The 23,440-nt window shown below is 44.7% G+C and overlaps 1 protein-coding gene across 5 annotated transcripts in view; it reads right to left on the reverse strand.

Annotated features, from left to right (window-relative positions):
- The window catches only part of mctp2a (multiple C2 domains, transmembrane 2a), a 46,379-nt gene extending 23,076 nt beyond the window's left edge, over positions 1–23,303 (reverse strand). Inside the window, exons 1-18 of one of the 5 annotated variants that reach the window (XM_019865406.1) lie at positions 23,165–23,302; positions 22,557–22,796; positions 21,852–22,526; positions 19,749–19,808; positions 19,553–19,658; positions 16,509–16,651; positions 16,332–16,408; positions 15,750–15,864; positions 15,644–15,667; positions 10,870–11,040; positions 10,127–10,257; positions 9,846–10,032; positions 8,995–9,088; positions 8,821–8,923; positions 8,626–8,728; positions 8,199–8,300; positions 8,045–8,119; positions 7,664–7,783 (exon numbers count right to left, since the gene is read on the reverse strand). In XM_019865406.1, the coding sequence (XP_019720965.1) occupies positions 7,664–7,783; positions 8,045–8,119; positions 8,199–8,300; positions 8,626–8,728; positions 8,821–8,923; positions 8,995–9,088; positions 9,846–10,032; positions 10,127–10,257; positions 10,870–11,040; positions 15,644–15,667; positions 15,750–15,864; positions 16,332–16,408; positions 16,509–16,651; positions 19,553–19,658; positions 19,749–19,808; positions 21,852–22,526; positions 22,557–22,784 (2,514 nt within the window). In that variant the 5' untranslated portion in view covers positions 22,785–22,796; positions 23,165–23,302. Of the gene's footprint in view, positions 1–7,663; positions 7,784–8,044; positions 8,120–8,198; positions 8,301–8,625; positions 8,729–8,820; positions 8,924–8,994; positions 9,089–9,845; positions 10,033–10,126; positions 10,258–10,869; positions 11,041–15,643; positions 15,668–15,749; positions 15,865–16,331; positions 16,409–16,508; positions 16,652–19,552; positions 19,659–19,748; positions 19,809–21,851; positions 22,797–23,164 lie in introns of all 5 variants that reach the window. The other 4 variants (XM_019865403.1, XM_019865404.1, XM_019865402.1 and 1 more) reach the window with 4 other exon arrangements.
- Positions 23,304–23,440: the final 137 nt, after the last annotated feature.

Here is a 23,440-nt window from a genome sequence, read left to right on the forward strand (position 1 = left end):
ATATATATGGTTGCATCGTATGGCTCTAGGCCCAAGTGAACTAAGCATGCAAAATTACCTCTCCACAATATTTTCAATTTAATTTAAATTAATCTCTGACCCTATTTAAAACTCCCTTGTTGCACAGCAAAATTGCTTTGGTGTGAAAAGGCATACAGATCAACAACACCACACAGTTGACTGAGGGGGAAAAAAATAAAATAAAAAAAAGGAACAAAAATTTAGCCGTGATCAGTCATTGTCACTTACTTCAGCGCAATTAAAAATAAACCAATTTGTCTGACTTGTGCGGAGGAGATAAGAAAATGCTCATAAGGACGTCTGCACAGTCTCTAACATCGACAAGCAAAGCATTAGCATGTGCTCCCAAGGGCCAGATCTGGACGTCATCCCGCCACCCCTCACCCTCCCTGCCTGTCTGACACATGCCAGGGCCACAGCAGCACCAGCGCGAGAGGGGGGCTGGTCAGCAGGGGGCCCCGTAGTGCCTGTCAGCGGCGGCCACGCTGACCCCGCACTCGGGCGCCGGCCACTAGTGTTTAATCCGTGTCGGGTGCGTTAACACTGAGCGACCTCCTGGGTGACAGATCTGCCACGTGAGCCTCCCCCCACCCCCCATTTCACCCAAAGGGTGAGGGTGGGAGAATGGCATGGAATCGCTGTCAGCTCCACTCACACATACGTTAACACACCAGGGCATAGAGCCCCTTCCTTCCCTTCGCATAGTGGGGCGAAGGAAGGGTCAGCGCCTCAAGTGCCTGGGGTCAGATGTCCACTGTGGCAAAGTAAGGTGGCGAGTAAGTCATTGCAACGCGGCACGCACGGTGGGGTTAAGCACAGAGCATTCCTCCGTGAGGTGCGACTTGGAATAAATATTAGGGTGGGGGGGGGGGGCAGAAAATTAGCAAGAGAAGTATTTAAGTTCATTTTTACTTTTCTCCCAGCATTCAAATAAACAACTGAAAAGTGGATTGACGACGGTGACTCTCCTCTAACACATGCGAGGGCATTACAACATGTAAATACCCATAAACTAAAAAGTAAGATAAGAAAACCTTTATTTGACTCACAATGGAATGTTCCCAATTTACAGCAGCAAAATTATGAAAGGAAGAAGTAGAAGAACCAGATATAGGAGCTGCTGTAAAGCTTCACTTTCGGAATTGAATTACTGGAAACTTATCGACAAACAAATTGAGAGCCACCCGTAGTGAAGGGAGACGTACCCCAGTTGGGTTCGACATCAACCGGAGGGCACTCTTTGAGGAAATATAATATCTCGAGGAGTTAACAGTCTCTGGCTGAAGGAGCTGCCCAGTGCTCAGACCACTTAAAAAAACAAAATAGAGCGGGGAACGCTGTTGGAGACAAAACACCATCTGACGATGTGACGACTAAGTTTGTGGAAAATTGTATATTTATATTTTTGCTCCAAACATGACTACACGTCTGAATCACTTTTATAACATATTTCTTTAGTACGACTAATGTACTTGTGTTCATCTAGCTATGTCAGTGACATATAGTGACAGGCAGAGCATTTCAATGCCCTTCTTGGGACAAATAAAAGATATCTTATCTTATCTTATCTTTCCACAAGATGGTGAAGGTACAAATGACCTGGGCAAACACCTGTTGTCATTCATACAACAGAATAATAGCAGACATTTGGTGACATATTTTGTTTGGTCTCGTGCTGTGAGATTTTTCAAATTGTAAAAATGTGTTCCTTGGATCAATAAAGGTTGGGAAACACTGGTGTTAACAACCACCTGGCGCCACAAAGTGGGGATGGTATATTGAGATTGATTTAAATATGACAAAATACGCTTTGAAAAGCCAACAACAACTGAAATGCGAGTGCTCATCATTTTCACAATCCGAATGAACAGAAAAGTTGCTTGAATAAAGCGGCTGTGTTTCAAGGTTGCGAATGGCTGTTGCCCGACACTGTGGTCATAATACCGCCTTAACTCGGCAATGGCTGCAGGTGTATTGTTCAATAATTAATAAATTACGGCCTCCAAACGGTGTGAGTGCACACACTTCACCGTCACGGCCGTCGTCGTTTTTGTTCCCGCTCGACGCGTTCCCACCGCACAGGCTGTGAGAACTCCCACAGCTCAGGGGGAGCGAGAGAGCGTAACCCCCAAGGGAGTGAAGAGCGGCGCTCCTTTTGAGGCCTCCAACTTTTTTTTTTTTTTCGTCATCCCCAACCCCAAAGGAGAGAGAAAACAGATGCACAGCAGAAACAAGAAGACGATTAACAGGCGAGCCCAGCCGCTGGACTCCTAAAGCCTCCGCTTTTCAGGGACGAGTGTTGACAAGAACAATTACCACTGAGTCTGATTGCGTCTTTGATCTGGGGGTGTTCTGGTTAATGGCCGCCGCTGCCAAGGGTTCTGCACAGGTGGTCACCCGAGACCTCCGGCAGGCCCAAGCTGAACCCTGCCCTCGCCTCGACGTCGATTATATCGGCAGTAAGCAGAGGTGGCAAAAGCATTCTCGCCCTACATTGAAGTTGATGTCCAGATTCTTGTGTTAAAAAAAAAGGGTCTCTGGTAAAAGTGGAAGTAATGATTCAACTACTTAAGTGAAAAGTACAGACTCCGCAATGTATATATAATCACAAAAGTGAAAAAAATGTATTGAATTTTGACTGTTCATGACTATATGTCGTGTACAATGCTTCTTTTGTTGTGATAACCTCAAGAGTAACCTTTTCGGTTGTTGTTTTTACAAAAACAAAGACCTCGCTAGCTTTGGCTCGAATTTTAAACTATCAAAATAATATGATCCCAAAGCTTTGCGAATGTTGTAAAGTAGCCACACAAAAAAAATAAAAATAAACTGAATTAGCTAATGATCATTGAAATAATATCACCGTATCTGCATGTGAATTTACTGAAGAGCATACGGCACCAACCATTCTTGGTTCCAACATTAAACATTTCTCTAAAATAAAGTTATGAATGGGTAATATTTTGCAATCTCGGTATCTGCGTGTCATCATTGTTAATGATTCACATTGCTCCATGTCACTGCTGTCCCAAAACTCTCAACCAATCTTTTTTTGTTGTTGTTTTTGTTTGTTTTTTAAACACGTGTAGTCATCCACGTATGGTGGAAAAAAATTGAACAAAGGAGAAGAACATGCAGATATCTGTTTTCAAATATAGGGAGTAAAAGTAAAATGGCGCAGTTACGTAGAGTCACCTGAAAATTTGTTTACGTTCCCTAACTACGTACTTGCACTTCCCGCCACTGGTGGTCGTGACTGCCAAATGTATTTCCGACGTCGCCGCATCAAGTATTCATCAAATGCCATCTTTACAGTGTGTGATGTGAGTCAATCAACATTAAACAGGATGTAAAAAAAAAAAAAAAAAAAAAAAAAAAAAAAAAAGCGGCTGGCTGGGTCAAAAAGAGAACCCACTCGAGCTATACACACGTTTCCCAAGCAGCGCTCACGTTGAAATATTAATTCTCCTTAAATACTTTAAGCAGTTCTAATGACAGCGAGGCTCCGAATCAGCTTTCAAGTGCAAATGATCCCTTTTCTCTTTAACTCTCAATCAAAAGTTGAACTTCTGAAGATGATTAATTTGCCTGGCTAATACGTGCTAATTTAAGATTCCTATTCCAACTTGTCTTTTGCGCTGCTCCCAAAACCGACGATCTCGCAAAGAACTTCTTCCCCATGAAAGGAAACTATGAGAAGGGGGCTGAGGGGGAGTGTCAGATGGCCCTGGCTCGCTTTCTCCAGAAGTGCGATAGCGCCATCTAAAGGCCGCATCCTGTCGTGCAACAAAGAACTCTGCGTGACCCTTCTTGGAGAATGTATAGCACATTCATTTGGCTCTGCGTCCTAGCAGGGAAAAGAACATCTAAAGGAGGTTATTTTGTGAAGATTTATAGCCGTCACAGTTCCTCGCTGTTGTCAAACTCTTGAAAAACGCCAATCCGAGTCTCATTACAGAAGCACAAACAAGCTGAGGCGCTGGAGGGGAAACCATGGAATTTTCCAGTTATTGTGTTTGTCCACTCGGGGAATTTTTGGACTTCCAAAACTGCCCTCTTTTTTTTTTTTCACAGAGCGTGACAGCATAATCATTTTTTTTTAACCTAATTAGCGATACACTTCATAAACAACATCCGCAGTGCAGTGGTGGCAAACTCAACCAAACTTTTTTACAACTTCCAACATTCGATGCACATCGCAAAGCTTGAAAGAAACCACGCAGGGAAGTCAACTCCACACTGTCATACTGAGATTCAAACCGGGAGCTCTTGACTGTGAGACAGACGAGATAACGGCTGGGTCTATGAATCATATATATTTTTTAATATATATTTTTTTAACTGACATTTTTTTTTACCCCAAAAATACACACATTATATAGGAAAAACTTTTTCGTGTTAGCATAGGATTTTCCAAACTGTCTTAAAATTAGCAGTGCAAGGTGACATTTGGAGGCTCACTGATTAAGACGTGTGTCCCAAAACTGTGAATATTCCAGTGTGTCCCCAGTAGAGCTCAGCTTTTGGCGTAGAGTCCTCAGTTTCCTTTCCAACAGCAAATTTATACATAAGCCACTCACTAACCGACGTCAACATTGTAGCAAAGTCATAGTTAGTTCCAGTAAATATTTGATTGGAAAAAAAAAAAACAGCTTGCAGGCCATGAATATGAAACAATCACACGCCAAAAAGTAAGTACATCGGTAACTGAGCGGCACGGTGACGTATTCTTTCGCTGCTGCCCGATCTACTTCATTGTGCATCGTATGCAACCTTGAAACGTTGTCTGTCGGTACCGAGGTTAAAGCGAGGACAACCTGAATGAAGGTCTTCCAAAATCTAGCATCTTCTCTTGAAACGCGAGCAGAAACTTTCGCTGTACAGATGCCACGACTGGAAAGGCTGCCGACCGTGACCGATAGCGGTATCGGTCATGTGTAAAGCTAACTGCAGCGCCATCTAGTCACACCATCTACACATATTATCTTTTGATTTTTTTGAAGGAAAGGCAAAGCTGCAGCTTCTTGTTTTACATTGGTGGCTTCACCCAAATTTGTACCCAAGTCGTAACATAGCACGAGTAACAAACAAAAACACAGCAGCTAAGTCCTATTTGCATTAAATATTTGTCTGAAAAACACGTGTCGGACATACACATGAAACAATCAAAAGAAAAACGGTTAAGTATGGCGGAAATTGAGCCTAGCTACTCATTACCGACTTGCTAGTAAAATGTTACCCCCCAAAATGTCCCCACCCCCCATCCTCTCCGTGTACCAGGAGTGATCCGTCATGCAATAATTTGAATAGCTTATACAGACCGCACGCCGATGAGGTGCTTCATAATGCATACACGCATCTCCATAAACAGGATAAAAATGGAGGCCGCATGCTACGCTGAGGTCAAAAAATTGGCCCCCGGGACTGAGTGATATAATAGCTAAGTATTTCTGGTAAAGTACTCGGCGAGGAACATCCCCGCGGTCCCAGCAGAGGCCGCGGCGGCGGAAATGCATTACAGGATGTATGCGGTGTAAAAAGGCTCACGCCGGTCCACCCGGCTTGATAAATAATGTATTGTAATGTATATTGAAGCTGCGGCGCAAACTGCAGCGTTTCCTACCGGCGTACCCTGAGAAGCAGACACCGGTGGTATAATTATGCGCATCGCAGAGGCAAGCAGAGGCCATCTGTCAATGTCGGAATCAGTTACCTTATTACCACTGCCTAAAGATATAAAGATAGGAGTGGGAGCCGCTTTCATTAGAGCACACGGGCGGCGCGCTACGTCGTAGACGGCTCCGAACGCTAACCTAATTGCGGATGATGACTGGGAGGAAGGGGGGGGTGGTGGTCACTGTACGAAGAAGGCTGGCCTCAGAGTGTGCTGGAGCATGGACGCTAAGGCCCACTCGTTAGCCTTTTGAGTTAAGGCGGTCGTTCGTTTTTTTGTTCAATGTTTGCGAATGACTGCTGAAGGGAAAAAAAAAAAATCGGATTAAACCCAATTGGATATCTGTTTAGTGTAGCGCGTGTCGTCACTAGGATTTTGGTTGTGTGGAGTAGAACAGCGCATGAATCAGTGGTGACTCGACTTGAGATGCAAAATGGCCGCAAAAAAAAAAAGCGCCAAATGTGAATTTGTAGCGCACTCTTTGAAAGCCACACCCGGAAGTGTTCGTTCGTGTCAGGAATTTTTTTAGTTAGCTAATGAGCATTTCATTAAACGAATAGCGAACACAGATTTTGGATACAAGTCTGAGTTCTCGTGCTGAATGCTTTTAGCACATCTCACAAGTGGTTCACCACAATAAAAATGACAGGGAGAAAAGGAGGTGCAATGTACATCGTGATCAGATGAGCTAACAGTGAGTTTGGTTTTTTTTGTATTTGTTCTTCTACTAATGCACGGGAAAAAATTTCCCACGACGTGACAGCCGGTCATTGGCCCAGAGCGAGAAGGCTGCCTGGCCGCCGAGGCATGAAAGCCTGCGCTATGCTAGCAAGGGCAGGCAAAGAGCTCGCACAAAATTGGCAAAGTTTTGGGGATTTTTAACGTATGATAATTTCTTTTGGTGATTCTGTTGTCGACCTTGGTTTCCCATTTTTCGTTTACGGCCAAGAATTGTCATTTTGGGCCGTCCCTAACCATTATTTATGTAATTTGTTGTTATGGTTGTCCAGAGAATAGCCATAAGCACACATATGCTGACTTTTTTTTCTTTTTTTTTTTGATTGTGTCAGGTCTCTCGCACTTTAAAAATCGATTAGGCTTTTTAAAATTGCTAGCCTGAAAAAAAATCAACACAAGTCTGCCACCTGATAAAAGTTACGTTGTCATAAAACTAGCATATATTCCACACCTTGGCGTTAGCATCTTTTCGCCGACCCGCCACATGTCAGATCTGCAAATCTCCAGTGGCAAACATTTTCCTCCAACCTGCCTCCCACTCTTCTTCTTATACAAACGCCTGCATTGTTCTCTCCCTACCTATGTATCTTTGCGTACCCCCCCGCCTGTCTGTGCGTCTTGCAATTGCGAGGCTGAGATACGTAGGCCTATAGCCTCAGGGTGAATCACTCCTCGGGATACGCCAGGTACGAGTTGCATGTCATCCTGAGACGGCGCAGACGGAAAGAAAGGTGGCGAGAGGCTAGCTCTTCACTTCGCACCCCGTCTGTGACCGCCCACTCACCCTGGCGAGTGCGCGCTCTTAATCATGACATTATGGAGTGCCGCTCTGAGGGGGATTCACGGGGGCGACTCGAGATTATTTTGGCTTAGGACCTTAGATCACGTCGCCTCATTAAAAACAGTTAAACAGAGACATTGAAAACGCCGGATCACATCTCGGAGGCAGGCCGTCACTCCTCCACGTGATCCTCCGCCGTGATCCCCCATCACGCCGTCCCTCGGGTTGGGAGGCTTTGCTCACAAGTCCGACGCACAAACGCACCCCAAGGTTCGACTCGAAAGTCACCAGAATCGAAGGAAAGCCATGCGGGGTTTGATTGAAGGATAAAGCGCATACAAGTGGGACCAAAACAGAAGGCAGACATTGTTTTTTTCATTAGGGGGATATGGAGGGGGAGGAGGGAGGTGGGCTCAAAGGCAACACATGAACGTGAGGCAATGTCTTACCAGAAAGGCGATGAGGCTCCGTTGGGTGCTCTCCCATTGAAAGCAGCTTTTAATGTACCGCAATGTGTACAGAACCGCTGTGCTGATTTTCCGAACCCGATAGATATTGTGAGCGAGAACCTAAATGGGGAACAATTGCAACCAAAAAGTGGTTGGGATCATTGGAGAAAGGAGACATGATGCTTTTGTTGTTTGTTTTGTCTTTGTGTTTATGACTGAAATGAGGCTTGATCACAGACACCCCCGCATTAACTGAAAAAAATTGTCAGGATTTGTTTTGTGTGGGGGGGGGGGGGGGGGGGGGGGGGGGGGGACTTCAAATGTGTGTGTCAAACTTTTTGGCCAGCCCTTCTTTATCATAATAGAAGACTGCGGTGATACCTTTTTCGAGAACTTTACGTTTTCCTCTGTGAATTTTTCTTCCTTTGGTTGGAAACTTCGAATACCAGCTCGAACCTAGCAGGAGTCAGAAGAAAGCAATTATTTTCAGATCTCAAACTGTATGATGCATCTTTCAAAATGATTTTCCGCTTACTTTATTAAATATAACCTCTAGGACAAGTGTGATGGTTCCTTTGGCTGGGCCGCTCAAGTCCTCTTTCTTTAAGTAGAGACAAATCTGCTGCTCGTTTTGAACCTTTGAACACAGTCAAGACAATATTGAGTACAATTGACTTTTGAATTGCGTGTACACAAAAACAGGAGCCGCAAGTGAATTGATGATTTTTGTGGCTCGGTGATGAAGTGCTGCCACCATGAGTGAAAATACAACCCATGCTTTTACGCTGTTTATGCCGTTCAAGCCATTCTTGCATCGTTTCGCCAAGTTAAACAGTTGACCAATTTATTATTATTATGATTATTTTTTAAAGGTGGAGAAAAAAAATGCACAGCAGCTTTCCGTTTTACAACGTCAACGGGCAGAACAGAAACGCTGTGGCCCACACGCCCGACAAACTTACAGTCAGTAATGGAATAGCCACTTTGCCCAAAAAGCCTGGTGCTTTGTCTCCATTTTCATCCAGGATGGTCAGCTCCACCACATCATGAATGTCCTTAACGGGGCTGCGGCATGACAGCAGCAGACATGCTGTAATATAAACCATGAAAGGTGGGAGGGAGGGTGGGGGCGGGGGTGAGTGCATTGGCCTTCTTACAATGTGATTGCTTTGTTCCACTCTGGATTGACGCTCTTGTAGATGGTGTGAGTTTGAAGTTTGCCATTTCCGAGCGCAATCACACAATAGGGGTTGCTTTTCCCTGCAAATGGCAATGCGGCGTTAATAACTGACATCAAATCGTCGTTGAAAAGTGGCGCGGCGAATGGTTACCATTGATGTCCGTGGCGGGAAGCTCATTTGCTTTTAAAACCTTGACTTGGAGGAAACCGATTTCTCCCGTGGATTTATATGAGTTACGAAGGCTCTGCAGGGAAAAAAATAAATACAATTGGGAAAACAAAAAGAAAAGACAGTCAATTAGCAAATGTAATGAGAAATCCTTCACCGCAACTTTTGGCGTAACAACAAAAATATGAAGGAAGAAGTTTGTGTTTGGCTATTTATGATTGTATTAAAGCCATTATTCATGTTTTAATGTTTTGCGCACAGCGCTTTGTTCCAAGTGCGTCTGTTGAGAAAGCGCCATATAAGCAAAGTTGAGTTGAGCGTATCATGGGTCAATTTCTTCATCCCACTTGAGACTAGGCAGACCACCTCTGTTTTTATGGGCGCTCGCTTTTTTTTCTCTCTGTGCTGCAATTTACAAAAATAGTGGCCGGGTTGTCATAGTAACAAAGGTCGTACGTGGTTTTGGCCCAGCCATCGAGTGGAGGTGAGCCTTCTTTCCAAAATGCGCATGTGAGCGTGGCGTTATGAATTTCGCTGGACTACTAAAAATTTGGTGTTCAATCAGCCTGCCATGCATGTTTTTGGAATGTGGGAGGAAAACGGAATACCCGGAGAAAAGCCACGTAGGCCCGGGGAGAACATAATACCATCCCGATAAAAAAATTTCCACAGAAGCTTTTTCAAGCGACTTGTATTTTCCGCTGCTTAACAATATTACGGTAATTCATGAAAGTTGTGGGCATTTTGATAAAACCAACGCACGCGATGTCTGACATATCAAATGCTCCGCACTTCCCGAAATGTCTTTGTTTTGTGCAAAAGCTAAAACTTACAAATTTCTCCACCGCAGCGTCTCTCTCATCCGGCTTCTCCAAAGGAGCGTTCTCGATGTCGGAGACCGAGACTCCCCAGCAGGGTAGCAGGGTCACCAAAAAGACCAGCCTGCCCTTTCCCGGATCCAGCATTTGAGTGTAGAGCTGCCTCTCATTAAACACAAGGTTGGATAGGTCAACCTCAAACCTACGACACGCAAAAAAAGGGGAAAATGGTTTCATCGGGAAGGTAAAGGGGCTGCGCGGAGGTGAGCTAACATTACTCAGCAGGAAGTACTCACATTCCCCACGATTCCTCACCCTTCCTGCCTCTCTTTAAATGCACCTGCACCTGCAGAGGTTCCTGGTTATCTGCAAACTGATTGAAGTCAAACCGCTCTCTCCACTGGGGATTGGCTTGAATGCAGAGGTTCTGGGAGACAATAAAGGCAGGCTCATCTCGTACAAGCGGACATTTGCATTTACGGCGTTATCAAACCGAACGGCGTCTGCGTGACAAGTGGATTAAGTCACCGTGCGGGACAACCGGCTGAGAAAAGGAGGCGCTCGCGCGCCCGCACACTCCGGTAGCCACGCCGGGATTGTAAACACTGACAGCTCCCAATTAGAATGGGCTTTGTTCGACAAACAAACAAACAAGTGGAGAGGGACGGCTGAGAGGTTTTTACAAAGAAATGACACGACGCCGGCGACACGCTGACGACGCGCCGGGTTGGGGAGGGTGGGAGGAAAAACAAGTCCAGGTAGATGAACGGAGGCGTGCTGCGTATGCAAATGAGAGAGGCAACGGAGCCCGGCAGCACTGAGTGAGTGGCAGCCCCGGCCCGCTCTAATGAGCTGCCTTTGCCGCGGCCCGGCGAGCCAAGGTGGAGGTGAGTCACAGACGAGTACCCGCTGCGGCGAAGGAATCTCTCCTCCCCCGCACCCCGCAAAAGATAAAACAGAGTAAAAAGAGCGTGTCACGAAAAAGACAGGAGAGCGTGAGAAACCAGGGAGGGTTTTTTTTTTTTTTGAAAAGTCTAACCTTGCTCTTGTATTTTTGATCGCCCAGACGAAAGCGGACATAGACGTCGCCCTGTCCACACTGCGGCAGATCTTGGCCCTCCACCAGGGTGATGGCCAGAGCCCCCGTCCACAAGCGGCTCTTGGACTGACTCCTCTGCATCTCAGCCGGGCTCTGGTACTGAATAGCCTTCTGTGCAACGCAGATGTTGTGTTATTACCATGGTGCAGAGGTGAGAAGATGGCATTTTTCCAAGGGATCAGCCATTTTGCTGCCGACATGATTTACTTCCTCCATTTAAAAGGAGATATTTGAGATGTTGAGCGTGGCCTTATTGAAGAGAATTGTTTGGGGTTGTCAGCTATAAATATGGCTCATGTCAAATGCATCGTCTTGTGCCAACCTAAAAAAAACACCAGCTGCATTTCAAAAATTCTTCATCTAATTTGAAAGAAAAAAAAACACAAACAGGCATTGGAAATACTGTATTTCCAGTGGTTAACGTTCGGTAATTTTGTATATTTAATTATGTTGTTTTGTTGGTGCAGCACTTGTAACCAATTCAGTCCTGATTAGCCTGTCAGCCCATGTCGAGTTTTTTTTCTTCTTCTAAATACAAGCACTTTAAAAGTTCATTTAAAAAAAAAAAAAAAAAGGAACCCAATATACACATGCTGAGACATTTTCTTTGGTTTTCATTGTGACAAGTTACTAAAACAAATGTATGGACAGTAAAAGTATATTTTTCATTCTCGACTTTTTTTTTTATTTTTAAGGAAAGGAATTTAGTCACTATATGTAGAGGGTCTACTTTTGCAACCTCTGGTCATAACCTTGGTTTCTGTTGTGTCTCAGCGAATTTTGCACAACAGGACATTAAAAGAAATCAATCAATCAATCAATCAATCAATCAATCCATCAAAGCCATAAAAAGATTGGAATAAAGACACAAACGGCATAAGAACATACACACATGCGCAGTCAACACCCACGATTCACAAATGTACCTTTTTTCCTGTGGGGACTATTTTCAGCTATTCACTGAATAACTCAACCGTTTGCTCCTTTTGTGCTCTTTCTGAAACGACCTAAGATGTCACAATATTCTGCCATAATAAGAATGTACAAACCGGTGTCAAGGGAATATGTTGAGGGGAAACATTCCGAACGTTCCAAGGTCTTTGCGTGAGAGGCACGAGCAAAGTGTAGCCTGTGTTGTTGAAGGAAATTACAGAGACTCTTTGCCATGTGCATGTACAACACTTTCGGCACGTTTTTTTTTTTTCTCCAAGCTCAAATCAATTAATTTTTACGGGTCATGTTGCAAGATGAATTTTAAAATTATATTCGGACGTTCGGGGTGCTTGTGGATCCCCTGTATGCCATTTAAACTGCGAATGTGGCTAAATAAGTAAACAATGTACACTGCGTGACAGAATATGTTGTTGTTGTGTGCAGCAATTTGTTTTATACAATTCTACGGTAGTTACGAATGTTAAAACATTGCCGGCGCATTCAAGTGTTTCACAATAACGACAGCTTGATATTCCATCCCGTCCCGGAAGGAACTGATACTCCACCGTTAAGGTTCTACTGTACGTGCAAACCGCTCGCCCTCCCCTACCGCATACATGTTGCCGCCTCATCCTGACACCTCCTCATGTTTCTCCGAGCGTTTTTAAAAGTAAGACAAGGGTTTACACTTTGCAACACATCTCTGCTGGAGGACATTAGCACATCTCTTTTCTGACAGGCAAGGCTGGCAAAGAGAGCGAGCGAGCGAGAGGGAGAGAGAGAGAGAGAGAGAGAGGAAAGAGAGCAGGACGACAGCGAGCAGCCAGATGTCCCGGGCTGTGACAGTCCCACTCATCACTGGCTTCCAGGCTGAGTGTTGGGAGTCAGGACACTTGGCACGCCGCACCGGAGACAGCAGGCGGCAGTGAGTAATGATGCACAGCGAGCACGCACACTGCTCTCTCATCAGCATATTATGCAAAAAATGCAGCATGTATGGCCCACATTACAGCGCGTTCGTATGTGGGTACATCCTTGAGATTCATACACTCAACGGTCGCAACATTAGGTACACGTGATGAGATCCAGTCGTGTAAATTTTGCCTTTATAAAGATAATAATACTCCATTTTGAGAACAGTTACATTCATATTCACGATTGTGATTTATCTGTAGTGTACTTCACAGTCATGCAGATTAACCATCATTTTATTTTTACTGTTCTTTTTTTTAATCCTGAATGTTTCACCGATTTACAGGATCTCACAAAAAAAAAAATGTAAATTTACAGTCGTCTCAAAATAACTCAACACGCAGCCATTAAAGTCTTAATGACTCGCAACAAATGTGAGTAGACCCCAAAGTGAAACACATGCACAGACAGACAGACGCCGAGTTTATCTACACGAGGATCTGCCACGCATTGACTACGATGTCTGAGAGAGGCGGTGTGGTGGACAGATGTGTCCCATCTCTGGACTCATGTGCACGTTGACATTAAGTATAATATAATTTCAAATTCAACTTACAACAGTTAGCAGAAAAAAAAATAAATGGCTTCCAGATGATTCAATTTTTTTTTTTTTTTAATGCTGCGAAAACTCTCTCCAACAACCCAGGCTAAACCTAAACCTAGTTCGACATACAGCACAAAGCTTGTCTCTCAGTCGAGAAGTATCACTTTGAAATACTTCCAACTGTACTTCTTCCCTCTTAAGACAGGGCATTATCTCGCATTATCTCCTGGGCATCAGCGAATAATGGAGGATACCTTACCCCTACTGCCCAAAAAGCAAATAGAAGAAGTTGTGAAGAGTAGACTTTGAATATGTGACAAGAGAACACACAGGAGACAGAACCGGCACCTCAAAATGGGCGTTCTGCGAGGCTCGAAAAACGGGACGTAAAGCGTTTGTAATTCTTGATCCTTTGGGAATTTTCACGAAAGAATGTTCCAGATGTGTTTTTTAAGACTTTAAGGGTTTCCAATAGAGGACAAATCGTGATACGTCTCCTTTAACATGACATATGTTCCCATGCTTTGCCTTAGTCAACATGTCGGAAATGGAGGACAAGCTTGGCAAACGGACTCTTCCCGCCGGGCACCACACAGGGCGTAAGACAGAGGGGCCTTGATACGTTTCCCTGTTAGAGTTCCCGCGAGGCTGCTCAGTGATAGCGCCGCGCTGTAAAAACACAAACAGCAAAGAGGTTGCGCCAGGCCGCCGCTAATTAAAGAGGAGGACCATCATCCTGCTCAAACCTCTTTGATTGTCCGGCTTCCCGGGCTGGAGACAAACAACTCCGCCGCCGCTCCAGCCCCTCCCGCCTCGCGACGGAGGTCACAACCTGCTTTGCCACCCAATCCGGAGGGGATCAAAGCTCATCTCGGGGACCTGAATTAACACGGAACACCGCAGGCGAGGCCCTATAAATATCAGCCCTCTTCAAAAGGAGAAAGAACAGAGGGAGTGGAGCGGCGATAGAAAACAGGCCTCAGCCAAGTCGTCCCAAGTGTTTATCTTGGCCAGGTTTCTATCTCAGCGGCCAATAAAACAATTCCACTTAGCCGTAAGTGGCCCCCGAAGAGAATCTATTCCTGGTCCTAAAAAGGGCCGCGCGATGGCTTCCATATGGCGAGACAGCATGGGGACAGGCGCAACGAGCTCAGAGCCGCGTCCATTTGGCCTCCGCCTCGCCACTGTCCGTCCACAGCTGCGATATTACTCCCTAACATCTGGGTTATTGCCCACTTTGCCTGGGAATTATCAGCCGTGCCGATCTTAGGCATGTCGCTCTGGCAGCGTGCCGCCGGAGCCGCCTTCGCCTCCCCACACGTTTGGAAACAGAGATTTTACTCCCGTCTCCCGTGATGGCAACACACACACGGGGAGGGAAAAAGCACGTTTGCAAAGACAGAGGGGGCGTGGAGTTCGCCGCCCCACACGTTTGGAAACAGAGATTTTACTCCCGTGATGGCAACACACACACGGGGAGGAAAAAAGCACGTTTGCAAAGACAGAGGGGGCGTGGAGCTGTAAAAGCCGGCGATTCAGCACTTCCAGGATAGGTGTTAAAACGCCGTAAAGATATTGTCAAAAATGATATGAGGGAGGTGGGGACAGTGGGGGTGCTGGCATTGTTACATTGTCAAATTAGCGCTATGACTTAGGCGGCGGAAAACCGCGCAGAGTCCCATCGCACATTTTCCATCTCCCTTTGAGTACCTTTAACCATCTGCGGTGAATGAAAATGGCTTCATTCCTTTGTCATCTCATTTCAAATTGAGATTGTCTGCTGGACCATCAAGAGACAGAACAGTGGCAGCTGTAGTGACTGCATAGGTGTGAATATAAACCCACTCGATGCAGTGCTAGTCGGTCCCAAACAGCCGCGCAACTGTTTCACAGCGAATCTAATTACGGCGGCGGTCTACTGAAAGCCACGGAGAGGCGACGCAACTTTGTTTACTACCAAACGCAATTACCGCCCCTGTGATAGTCACCTAAGAGTCCCTTTTCAGGACAACGCGGAGTCAATTTTATTATTTTGGTTTGGATCAGACATATTGTGCTTCTTCTGCTGATAAATGAGAGGCATCGCAAATATTCAAGCACACTGTGAAACCAGCACAGTGGTGTTGAAACCAAGGTTAGAACGCAGTCCATCCACCTTTTTGCTTTTTTTTTGGTTGCACCGTAGCACAGTGATCTACTGCCCCCTAGTGGTTTTTTTTTAATCATAAAACCCATCAGGTTGAGTCCATATGTTGTAAATCTTACCTTAGTCTTTTTGGCTGGCCACCTCTGTACAAAGAAAATACGGACAAGAGTCAACACGACACAGTTCTCCGTGCTCGGCGTAAAGTTCCAACCCACAAATACTCACCCAGTTTCGTTTGATGGTGGCGTCCCGAAACATGAGGCACACGTCCACGGAGATGACTCCCATGTCGTCTTCTTTGCTTTTAGGATCAGTGAGGGGCAACTCCAATTCGTAAGTCCTACAGAGAAAGGTGATATTTGATTTCATATCTCCTTAACCTACTTTATTTACATACTTATTTCTTCAGATGGTCAATTGTGAGATTTTGTTGGCTGTAAACGGTAATGAGCGAACTTGTTTCCAGTCCAATGTTAAAATAAAATGTCCCCGGATGTAGTACATATACGTGTGACTTTTTAAATTACATTTAGAAAGAAATGAACTTTTCAACAAAATTCACATTTATTAAACTGCACCCATATGTCCTCAACTGGATTTTAAAACAGCCAAGCCATAGCAGATAGCAAGTGGTGGCTGCGAACAAGAATGGCTGATGGCTGATGTCCGTGGTGCCAAAGCCGCCCATTAACACTGATGGGAGGGGGTTATGAAATACCTTTTACTGTAAAACACATTTTATTGCCTGCACCTGTCTTATATTGTTTTCATAATCCACGACACAGACGTAAAGGGACCGCCACTCACTTGTAAAGTTCGAAATTCCTCAGCGGAATGGTGCTCGAACCCATGAAGTCATCGGTAGTCAGATTTTTATCATAGACCTGCAACGAGTCGATAAAGTGTTCATTTGAGAGTGTTTTGCCCATGTGAAAATCGTGTATTTCCATTCCAATTGAAAGGTTTGAGGACAACTACTCCTACCCGGACATCCACAATTTGCTCTCTGTCCCGCAGGGGATAGGAGAAGAACTCATTCCACCTGGGATTCAAGTTCTTATAAACCACTTTGCTCTTGTAGAACTGCTTTCCTTCCAATTTGAACTTCACGTACGGGTCGCTCGTACCTTCGAAGCACAATGGGTACATATTAGCATAATGTATGGCATCGTGAAAGTCGTCGAATCGTCTGATATAAGAACACACACATGCACTGATTCCAGAGGAGGAGGATAAGAAGGAGGAGGAGGAAGAGGAGGAGGAGTTGTACCACACACACTGCCGTGTAGCCGTTTTAATAGTGAAAGAGCCGAAACACTCGCCAGCATGTGATGAGCGGAAAGCGAAAATCTCGAAGCAACCAGTGTTAATCTCCCAGGCCTGTTAATAAAGTCTGGGCCGAGGGTATGAGACGTCTTTGTTTCTGCGATTGCAAAAAAAAAAAAAAAAAAATGAAAGCCATTTCCATGCCTTCATTTGTGTAGGGGTGGGGGATAAAGGGGTGCCGGAGAGAGCCTGCAGGGATGCTTGAATCACATGACAAAGGCCCTGTGGGGATGGGCTGTCAGGCCTGTCAGCTCCCCACTCCAAATGAACATCTCGCAAAAGGCAGGCAGGACCCACAGCAGCTCCACCCTGCCAGCCTGTGACAGGGAAACCTCCAGGCAACTTGACAGGAGGAGAATGTGGCAGCTCGCGAGGAGAAAAGCTTTGGCACAAGCGAGGACGGTGACGATGGAAATTAATGGCGAGGGAAGGGGGGGGGGGGTTGGAGTGGGGGCAAAACCCAAAGAGCGCGAGAGGGGGCTGGTGGCGTGGGTCCTTTTCAGAATATGTAATGACAATGTACGCCCTTGGTGAGCCTTTGGCACACCGCTGATTGTTGGGCAAACAGGGGCGAGGCACGGAACGTGTGTGGGTTGCATCATCACGCTGCCATCTTGTCAGCGAAAAGGGCACCACAGCGCCCTTTGCGATCACATTGAGACGTGTAACTCTCATATAGTGAATTCCAGACCCACCCGCAATTGGTAAAAAAAAATGCCATGTGCAAAGACCAGACTACTTGTGTGTATATATATATATATACACACATACACACACACACACACACACATACACACACTAACTCAAAAGTCAGTGAGCCACACATTTTTTTTTTCAACTCAACCAATGCTGGTAAAAATTCTCCATCTATAAAAAATATGAAATCTATAAAAATATTCACTATTTTTTTTCATGGAAAATGAGGGGAAGAAGGTGGCAAAATTTCCTGGAGTGAAATGGAAAATCAACCCCAGCCGCCCCAAAAATAGAATCCGCAAATAAGTCAGTGAGCCACACATTTTTTTTTCCAACTCAAAAATTCAACATATTCAAAAAAAAAACACTAAATCTATAAAAATATTTTTAAAAAATGTCATGGAAAATGAGGGGAAGAAGGTGGGAAAAATCCCAGGAGTGTAATGGAAAGTCAACCCCAGCCGCCCCAAAAATAGAATCCGCAAATATGCGGGTGCCAAACTGCGACGACGCAGCGGTTGACTGTAGTTTTGAGTTGTAATTCCATCCGTCACCAGCAGATGTCTTAGTAGTGCTCGTATTGGGTCTTACATTGCAATTTATAATTTGAATCGGCCAAATAAATTTCTGCGGACTGGGAATGATATGCAGGACAAACGTAGTAATACGATAACAGTGAATTTTGAGAGAGATGATTTTTGTGAGAAAAAAAAATACTTTTTGCACTTAATATCGGTTTCTTGTTCAAAAGTTTTGTGCCATCCTTGAATGGTCATTTTCAGGCAAAAGAGGTCTTTGCACTGGGAATCTTATAATGTGAATCGGCCAAATAAATTCCTGCGGATTGGGAATGATATGCAGGACAAACGTGGTAATACGATCATAGTAAATTTTGAGAGACATGATTTTTGTGAGAAAAAAAAACGTTTTGCACTTAATATCGGTTTCTTGTTCAAAGGTTTGGGCCGTCCTTGAATGGTCATTTTCAGGCAAAAGAGCTCTTTGCACTGGGAAAAAATATATTTGTGGTTATTTGTTATTTACTTCAAACCCTTTGTTGTTGGGTTTCGATAGATAGATCTTTTAGACGTGCATTGAAAAATGTTTTATCAAAATTGGAATCTTGAAAGTATTAAGAGCACATATTTTGCACATATATACACATTTTTTTGTCTTTATTTAATATTGCATTTTTGTCTTGCATCTGGTTGGGAAGAGAGTGTAGCACCGGCAGAAAATTTCTGGCCGCCTCCAAGTGAGACAAGCATGCCAGTTTTCCAAGACAAAAATGCAATATTAAATATGGACAAAAAATGTGTATATGTGCAAAATATGTGCTCTTAATGCTTTCAATTTTGTCTTGCATCTGGGTGGGAAGAGTGTGTAGCACCGGCGGAAAATTTTTGGCCGCCTCCAAGTGAGACAAGCATGCCAGTTTTCGGATAGATGGCAATTATATTCAATTCCACCGGTGGTCACTGCTTTCCCAATTTCAATTTTGCTAGAGTGATGGCGCTCCGGATGAGGTCAATAGGCTCACCAGGAAGTATTATTCAAATTTGTACGGGTGCCTCCTGTTGGCCTTTGATCGATGAGAAATTGAACGAAATTGATTCATCGGTTCATTTAAAATAGCAAAACAACTTTGTGGAGGCTTTGCTTCTGCACAAAAGCGTGAATGTATGATTCATTTCAGACAGTTAATTGCCAGTGAGTGTGATGGAGTTTCAACATCCCGATGAAGGGATTCCTTTATCACATTCTTATCGCTCTCGTACTGGTCCGACAGCATACTTCAAGTGTGCTGACTGCACACGACCGTAACCCTCGACAGGAGACGACATCCTCGCAAGCAAACGCCGGCTGCGTTCGCAAACTTTGGAAAGGGTCCAACTGGCCCACACGAAAACATCGAAACTAAAAGTATGGTGACAGGAGTTGAGCAATCAAGATCAAGTTTGGACAGGTTGTGAATCCGGAACATGTTTTGAGTATTGTTCGCCTACCGCGTCTGTCTCGGATGCCCAGGTTTTGGCCACGTTTCAAGCTGATGCAAAGCAGGTATTTCTGGAGGGGGGCCGGGACTTGGACGTCCAACCCTGATGATGAAAACTGCCCCGAGGGACACCATTCACATTTAGATTGATCATCGCAAGTGATTGGACAACTCCATTATGCCAAAGAAGTCAGGTGGGCACTCACTGAGTTTTCCAGGGGGTCGGCAAGAGTTTCTTCAAAGAATTCACATGGTTCACAGGACATCTGCATTCAGAACAAGTCAGTTGATTCCAGGGAATAGAAACATCTCGCACGTTGATGAAGTGAATGCAAAGTGAGACGATTGACGTTTTCCGAACGCAAGGACTTCAGCCCTCGAAACTGTGCGCCGCTTTATGGGACTCGCCCGTTGGCCCGGAGTCGTCGTCATAATTGCAGCGGTATCGACATCCGTTTTGAGCCGCGCAATCAACTCGATTGCGTAATGTTGTCACGTGGCACAAAAAGGCATGTTCAGTGAGTGCCATGCATACTAATTTAGATTCTTTTACATAAATGGCCTAGAAAGTTTTCAACCAAATATGCACTCATCACTTGATTAGAAACAAATACGGTGTGGCAGTCCACCGTAAACCAAAGACCCCCGTATGTATGCTTTTTGACCATTTACGGCGACCGTAATTCTCGCTCATGTTTAGTGGGCCACATTAACCCTTTCAGGAACAGCGGAAACTACAATAGACAGCTCATCATGTTATCAGGTTACAGGGTGCATGAAAGGGTTAAGGCCGTCGCTGCATTTGCATCGGCAGATATCTCATTCATATCCCGTATGTCTGCTTTTTCACCATTTATGGCGACCGTAATTCTTGTTTAGCGGGCCACATTAACCCTTTCAGGGACAGCGGATACTACAGTGGACAGCTCATCATGTTATTAGGTTACAGGGTGCATGAAAGGGAAAAGGCTGTCGCTGCATTTGCATCGGCAGATATCTCATTCATAGTTGAGTTTTTTTTCCACATTTGGAAGAGGCCTGATTCCGATCTAGGTAGAGATTGTCTTCGTTTTAACAACACGACCAAATCCCGGGTGGTCGCTTAACTTGACAGGACAAGAAGCCTTGTTCTATGAGGTTGCACCAACAGAACACAACAGTATATACCGCCGATGAATAAACTGGGATTAGGTGTTATGAAAGCACAAAAGAAAACATTAGCATGCCAAAGACACCGCTGAACATGTGCACCTCAGAGCCTGTTTATGTGCAACATGTGTACCAACTCGCCAATGGGTGACAACCATAGTGACAAAATCTTTTTTTAAACCCTTGCAAGGCTCAGTTTTTTTTTTTTTTTTCTCTTTGCGGAGCAGTTTTGTGAATCAACTACTTCATTTGAGGAGCAACTGGTTTTATTTTTAAAAAATAAAAATATGACAATATAAAGCAGAAACAATTGTTATTCTTTTTTTTGTTAGGCCAACAGTTTTTATTTCTTCAATTCACATTGCATATCGCTGCAAATGTTATTTTCTTGTCGAGAAGTAAAGCTAAATTGATTTATTATTATTATTATCATTATTATTATTATTATTGTACTTTTTTCTTTTTTTAAAGATCTCCTTTAGTTGAATTTTTTTGATTTTTAATTTTTTTTTTTTTTTTTCCATTTACATTGCAGACCCCAAAGTCAAAGTCAAAGCTCAGGACTCTATCGTGAAAACAAGCTAATAACATTACTGATACATTTTAAATATTTCATTTTACATGAACATACTTTTAAGATTACAGGCCATTTGGTGAATCTTTGAGTACTATGAAAAGTGCTTTCACATAAAATGTTTTATTATCTGCCATTTGCCTGAAATATTGTTGTTCAAAGTATTGAACACGGCTGGAGACAGACGTCTGTGAAAAGTGGACTCCATCACCCAAGCACTTAATAAATACTGTGTTCAACGCGCTAGCTGTGTCAATCTTAGGTTAGCTTAGCTTGAACGTGGCTTTGCTGTCTTTTCTTCATTATCTCTTTGTGGGAATGATATTTGTCAGAAATGTCGCTTATTCGCTGCGACGCAAATGATGACTTTTAGCAACTCAGCGACGCGTTTCGGTGCACGAGTAGCCAGCGAAAGCCGTTGCTGGCTAGCTGCTTCTTGGTTAGTAGCACAGAACTTGCCGCAACCTCCGACTAACGGGCGGTAGTTTGACGTGAGCCCAGTCAGGCTTTCCTGGAAACTGTATGCTTCCCCCGGATTTTGACATTGACACCATACACAGATTAAGCAAATGTATATCAGACTGACCTCAATTTCGTCCTGAGTGCCTCCTTCCAGTGAAAATTCCTCAATGCTGTTCTCGTTTGGAACGGAGGAAAGCGCAACATCCGTGTCCAGTCCCTCCATGGCCGTCAACCACGGCATGGCCAACTGGTCCTCGCCGGACCAACAGTACTCGCTGCCACAGTCTCCGCTCCCCAGAGGTTTACCAAGAGAATCCAACATGGCGAGCGTCTTTTCCCGCTGTTCTGATGGGCCGCCTTTTCCAGACGGCGGCCTGTCCTGCTTGAAATACGTCGCCTTTGAATGAGCGTTGACGTTTGCTTGTTCTCCCATTGAGTTCGCTCTGGCCAGCGCTTCGGAGATCAGCGCTCTGTCGGCTGAGATGTCCTCGGACAGCCAAGATTGTTCAGAGCTCATAGCGGAATTGGGCATTGGTGAACCGGCTTTGGTAAAGACGGATCGTGGGACTGGACAAGAGTCGAAATTAAACAAAGGCCCTTTCCTCTTGGCTTGCGATTCAGCGGGCGTGTTCGCTCTTTTCTCCGCGCTTGGAGTCTGCACGTTGTGAACTCCCTCATTGAGATTTGGCGAGTTAATTGGGGAAGTAGCTCTGTTGGAGCTTGCGTCTGCGGGAAACCGGACGCTAATGTGCTTGTCAAATGAAGTGGAGCCGTCTGGGATGGAGCCGCTCGCAACAGAGCCGCTCGCAACAGAGCCGCTCGCAACAGAATCGCTATCGCTCAATCCAAAAAACGTAGAATCGGACGATTTGGGCAAGGCGGTCTTCGGAAGAAGACCTTTGTCCGGCTTGACACTGAGGTCCGGTACAGATATGCTGCGTCTGACGCCGACTTTTTTCTTTTGCTTCTCTGCTGCCTTCTTACCCGGCTTCATCAGATTGACCAGCTTTGTTTTCATGCGAAGGTTGTCCATCAACTTCTTTTTCTTGACCTCCATTTTGAGTGGTTCCTTGGAAATGAAAGAGTCGACATCACCCACTTGAAATGTGCGCAGACCAAAGACAACGCAAAGATTTTAATGATGACGACCTAGTGAGAGATAATTGCTACTCTGACTCATAGACTCACATGGTGCGTTAAGCTCGAATGCAACATTCTAACGAATTTGTACGAACCGAGGAAAGCCACTGGAGTCGTATTCTACCCTGAAACAAGGTGAAATTACAACGTAAAGCAACCAGAGTCATAACCTCACATTGAATTTTAGTTCAATTAGAAACGGAAACATACTCATGTCAAATCTTAACCATTATCTTATAAGGCCAAACATATTTCCCGACAGTGACAAAATTCGACGATATTTCTTCACAAACTTACGCTGCTCGCAGACCGAAGTTGAAGAGCAAGCTACTTGTTCCGTCGAATGCCGTCCCGAAGTTGCTTTCGACGAGGCGGCGCGACCATCTGACGCCTTTGATTTAAAAAAGGAGGACGTGCGTCAAAACGTGCCAGTCGGAGCTCGGTCATTGGTGGGAGTGGCCCCACCGGCTGAAACTGGCCATACCTGTCTTGCGAGGTCGAGTTTCAAAACCTGTGAGAAAGCAACTGTTGCAATTCAGAGGCTAGCCGTTAAAAAAAAAAAAAAAAAAAAAA

Source organism: Hippocampus comes, unplaced genomic scaffold (assembly GCF_001891065.2).
Source record: "Hippocampus comes isolate QL1 unplaced genomic scaffold, H_comes_QL1_v1.1 scaffold42, whole genome shotgun sequence".
NCBI classification, from domain to species: domain Eukaryota; kingdom Metazoa; phylum Chordata; class Actinopteri; order Syngnathiformes; family Syngnathidae; genus Hippocampus; species Hippocampus comes.